Below are 2,555 nucleotides of genomic sequence, written 5' to 3' on the forward strand. Positions count from 1 at the left end.
ATTGTTTCTTCTTTCTCCTTTTCATATCAATTGGAAAGTGACTTTTTACTTCTGTTCATACATTTTGCAAGTCAAAACCAATACCCTATTGAGTTGTCATTGTCCTCTGTAATGTAAAGTCTCTATTTGATCAGATGAGAAGATCAGTCTATATTCATAGAAGCAGGCAGAATATAGTTTCCTCTCTAGGTATTTATATCCTGCAGCAGGGAGGGTCTCTCCCCTCTCCCTGGGCCTGAGCCTGGGTGTGGGGAAGTGATCCACACACCAAAGCCCTTTTGAAAATTCCAGCCAGGCCAGTCTCACTTTCCCAATATAACCCACTTGCTGCTGACCACGCCCGTGTAAACAGCCTGGTTGGTCACCCTCTGCCTGAGAGTGTCACAGTTTGACAGTGTGTGTGAGTGTGTAGGTATTTCTGTGGGCAGAGCGAGTCTATTTCTGGCCCTGGGCTTGTGAGTCCTGTTGCTCTCTCGTGTTTGAATACATTTTTTCTTCAGTTCAAATCAATTCGAAAACCGTTTTGTTTGTTCTTTCGAATGGGCACCATGATGAGGGAAACAGATCCAGTGGGGACAGAGATTGACCTAGGAGACTCTGATGATGAAGACCTGGATGAGGACCGTGAGGAGCCTCAGCTGCTATGGAAGGCTGAACTGGGGGATGGGATGGATGAAGAGGAGGCTGTGTCCCCGTTAGTTGACGTTAGTGACACCAAGCCCCTGCTGAAAGAAAGAGACCCTAGAGGAGTCAACGACTGTCTGAAGGTATTTCAACACAACCATGCATCAATGCATCAACGCGGGCGCTGACTGCTAACAATACCGCATTTGTTGTGTTAATTTGCATGACTTCATGAATGAGTTTTTTGTGCTTTCTGGATTGTCATCTGAAAGGAGTAATGCTGTCACAATAGTAATATTAGGTGATGTGGGGTCAAGCATATAATCTGTCTTAACCCAATTATTCAAACCTAATTACTGAAACTAGCAAACAGATCTGAAACATTTTATAGTTCTACAGTAATACAGTCTGTGGTTTGTCACAGTTGGTTTTCTATGCTTGTACTGCTCTCTGGTGGGCATGTTATTGACTGCACTTATCCATATTTCTTTGAGTGTCAAAAAATGTGCAGTAGTTTGAAAGGAAACTGTGGGAACGTCCACCCTGAGACTATGACTCGGCCTTTAGGTGACCTTTGAGGATGTGATAGCGGAGCCGGTGTCAGTGCGTAGCGGAGACAGAGTGTGGATCTGGAGTAATGCCCTGTTCGAGGTCACCAGGGTCTGGATCTACCGGATAGTAACTGTCTTGCTGGCCGTCCCTATATCCATCATCACTGCACTGCTCTTCGCCATCCTCAGCTTCCTACACATATGGTAGGTATATAATATCATTTCAAGGCCCACTGATAGTATATGAACCATAAATCAACATGTTGACATTTTCTCTTCTCTTGTCTTCTCTTGTCTTGTCTTGTCTTCTCTAACCTTCTCTTTTCTTCTGTTTCTCCATGTATTCTCTATCTAACCGTGATAGGTTCTTCAGCCCATTCGTCCATTACATCCTTATTATCACATACTGGCTGCAGAGCCTATGGAGCATCGTACTGGACATTGGTGTCCGCCCATTCCTCACTAGTGCTGCAAGGTGCCACAGTGGAATCAGACTTCGCCTGACACAGGAATGAAGGAATGATAGAACCTCACACAGAGATAATGGGAAAAACAGGATTGGGAATATGGGATTGTTTATAACATTACCCTACTATGGAATGCCCTCTGGGGAGACTGTTAGGGCTGGACTAAGCTTTGTAGGATGCTCTAGGATCCGACCAGGGGCACAACTACAGGCCTTTTGGTGGATCGTGGGACCTTACTGCTGAACTGAGATCAGTGTGATTGATCAAGACTGAGGAAAAGTGTTTATCAAGCTCCAACAAGAAGATTGGTTACCTATTTGAGAAGTTGTCACGAGTGAAGGTGAAAAGGAGAATGTGTAAAGGATGCACAATCATTGAGGGTAAAATTTGTATCTAGTATAAACTGGAAGTGTGCTTTGAAGTGTACTTTTTCCGCATGATGTGATAGCGTTAGATGATTCACTTGTTTGATGACCACATTTAATATAATTCAGATACAGCACTGTAATATAGTGTTATCTTTATCAAATCTGGCCACACAGTTCAAAATGTGCCTCCGCTATTTTTGTTGTATTCGAGAAAATGTCAAGTTTATCTTCATCTATTCTGATAAAAATGAAATATATCTTAAATAAAGTGTCATGGATTATGATCAATATATCAATATCAGACCTGTTTTCTTATACAAAATCAACCCATTGAAATATCTCTCTTCTTCAAAGAGACACACCTTTTCTGAATATCACTGTTGTACTGAGTGCAGAAATAAGATTCAAATAGATGGGTAAAGAGGCTCTTGTTCACTCATTCACACCCAATCTGCTTGCAGGTGACCTCGTTATGTATGATTAGCCTTTTTCATGCTAACATCCAGTAGGATGAACTCCTTGGCCCTCCCTTTATCTTCACTTCA

At 42.5% G+C, this 2,555-nt stretch overlaps 1 protein-coding gene across 1 annotated transcript; it reads left to right on the top strand.

Annotated features, from left to right (window-relative positions):
- The first annotated feature begins 376 nt into the window (after window positions 1-376).
- LOC139562855 (caveolin-2-like) lies at window positions 377-2,300 on the top strand. The gene is made up of 3 exons (XM_071380979.1): window positions 377-767; window positions 1,192-1,379; window positions 1,540-2,300. Exons 1-3 carry the CDS (start codon window positions 540-542, stop codon window positions 1,688-1,690), a joined length of 567 nt encoding a protein of 188 aa, XP_071237080.1. The 5' UTR covers window positions 377-539; the 3' UTR covers window positions 1,691-2,300.
- The last annotated feature ends 255 nt before the right edge of the window (window positions 2,301-2,555 follow it).

The sequence above is a fragment of the Salvelinus alpinus genome, chromosome 2 (genome assembly GCF_045679555.1).
Source record: "Salvelinus alpinus chromosome 2, SLU_Salpinus.1, whole genome shotgun sequence".
NCBI classification, from domain to species: domain Eukaryota; kingdom Metazoa; phylum Chordata; class Actinopteri; order Salmoniformes; family Salmonidae; genus Salvelinus; species Salvelinus alpinus.